The following is a 2,294-nucleotide window of genomic DNA, read 5'->3' on the forward strand; positions in this document are numbered from 1 at the left end:
TACTGAAAGAGATGATTTGCTTCAATCTGTAAGTGTGAGGTTGGATGGGAAGAAGTATTCGTATTGGAGCTATATAATGAGAAATTTTCTTAAGGGTAAGAAGATGTGGAGTATGTTAGTGGAACTTACATGATACCTAAGAATGTTCAGGAGGGGGATGCTTTTTTGATAGATACATGGGAAGCAAATAATGCAAAGATCATTACTTGGATCAATAATTCTGTTGAGCATTCGATAGGCACGTAGTTGGCGAAGTATGAGACAGCAAAAGAGTTTTGGGATCATCTACAAAGGTTATTCACGCAATTAAATTTTGCAAAACAGTATCAATTAAAGAATGACATACGAGCTCTTCATCAGAAGAATATGAGTATTCAAGAGTTTTATTCTGCTATGACAGATCTTTGCGATCAATTGGCTTTTACAAAATCGGTAAAATTAAAGGCATGTGGTGCCTATATTGAGCGTAGAGAGCAGCAACGATTAGTACAGTTTTTAACAGCACTTCACAGTGACTTCGAAAGACTTAAAGGTTCAATTCTGCATCATTCTCCACTGCCTTCTGTTGACTCTGTTGTGAGTGAGTTATTGGCTGAAGAAATATGTCTTCAATCTTATTCTGAAAAGGGAATTCTTTCTGCTTCAAATCCTGTAGTACTAGCAGTATCTTCTAAGTCATTCTCTAATCATCAGAAGAAACCTCACATAAGGGTTGGCTTCGATAAGCGTAATTTCTATAAGCAGAAAGGTCATTGGAAGGCTTAGTATCCTAAGTTGAGACAACAGAATCAAGCTTGGAAGTCTGGCAGTCAGTCACAACCTATTGCTCATAGACTACCTCAGGGTTATAAACTATCACACCATAGTACTGCAGTAGTAACTTCCTTAGGCTCTATTACCGATCCCAATACTTTGGCTGAGCAATTTCAAAAGTTTCTCTCCTTGCAGCAACAAACAATGTTTGCTTCTTCTTCCATAGGTCAGTTACCTCATAGTTCCTCAAGTATGTTACACTCTGAATGGGTCTTGGATTCTGGTGCTTCTCATCATATATCTCTAGATTCCTCATCTTTTACCTCTGTGTCCCCTTTGTCCTCCATTCCTATTATGACTACTGATAGCACTCTTATGCCCTTAGCAGGTGTTGGTTCTATTGTCACATCTCACTTGTCTCTCCCTAATGTTTATCTTATTCCAAAACTTAAATTGAATCTTGCGTCTGTTGGTCAAATATGTGAGTCTGGTGATTATTTAGTCATGTTTTCGGGTTCTTTTTGTTATGTACAGGATCTACAATCTCAGAAGCTGATTGGGACAGGTCATAGGGAGAATGGACTATATATTTTGGATGAGTTAAAAGTGCCAGTCGCTACTGCTGCTACTGCTACTACTACTATTGATTTGTCTTCTTTCCGTTTAAGTCTTTCATCTTCTAGTTTTTATTTATGGCATTCCCGTCTAGGTCATGTTTTGTCTTTTTGTTTGAGATTTTTGGCATCCTTAGGAGCTTTAGAAAATTTAAAAACTTGTGATATTTCTAATTGTAATGGATGTAAACTGATAAAATTTTCTGCTTTACCTTTTAAGTGAAGTATTTCTGTTTCTTCTTCACCATTTTATTTGATTCATTCTAATATATGGGGACCTTCTCCTGTTGCCCCAAAAGGAGGGTCTTGATATTATGTTTCTTTTATTGACGATCATACTCGTTATTGTTGGGTTTATTTAATAAAACATCGTTCTGAATTCTTTGAGATATATACAGCTTTTCGAGCTCTTATCAAAACTCAACATTCTGCTGTGATTAAATGTTTTAGGTGTGATTTGGGTGGGGAATACACCTCTAATAATTTTTGCCAATTGCTTGCCTTAGATGGAACCATCCACCAAACTTCATGTACAGATACTCCTAAGCAAAATGGTGTTGCTGAAAGAAAACATAGGCATATTGTCGAAACTACTCGTTCTCTCTTGTTGTCTGCTTTTGTTCCTAATGAGTTTTGGGGAGAAGTTGTTCTTACTACAGTAAGTTTGATTAATACAATTCCATCTTCTTATAGTTCGGGTCTATCTCCTTTTGAAAAGTTATATGGGTACGTCCCTGATTATTCCTCATTTAGAGTCTTTGGTTGTACTTGTTTTGTTTTTTGTCCTCATGTAGAATGCAGTAAGTTATCCTCTCGATTTGTTGTTTGTGTCTTTCTAGGTTATGGTGAAGGTAAAAAGGGGTATCGTTGTTTTGATCCAATAACTCAGAAACTTTATGTGTCTCGTCATGTTGTCTTTCTTGAGCA

At 36.6% G+C, this 2,294-nt stretch overlaps 1 protein-coding gene across 1 annotated transcript in view; it reads left to right on the forward strand.

Annotated features, from left to right (window-relative positions):
- The first annotated feature begins 366 nt into the window (after window positions 1-366).
- Window positions 367-2,294, forward strand: part of LOC105117915 (uncharacterized) — a 3,193-nt gene continuing 1,265 nt past the window's right edge. The window contains exons 1-5 of the mRNA XM_011015722.1: window positions 367-748; window positions 1,061-1,221; window positions 1,288-1,403; window positions 1,818-2,025; window positions 2,162-2,167. Coding sequence (XP_011014024.1) covers window positions 367-748; window positions 1,061-1,221; window positions 1,288-1,403; window positions 1,818-2,025; window positions 2,162-2,167 — 873 coding nt within the window. The remainder of the gene's footprint in view (window positions 749-1,060; window positions 1,222-1,287; window positions 1,404-1,817; window positions 2,026-2,161; window positions 2,168-2,294) is intronic.

This window comes from Populus euphratica, unplaced genomic scaffold (assembly GCF_000495115.2).
Source record: "Populus euphratica unplaced genomic scaffold, PopEup_1.0 scaffold1621.1, whole genome shotgun sequence".
Taxonomy (NCBI): Eukaryota; Viridiplantae; Streptophyta; class Magnoliopsida; order Malpighiales; family Salicaceae; genus Populus; species Populus euphratica.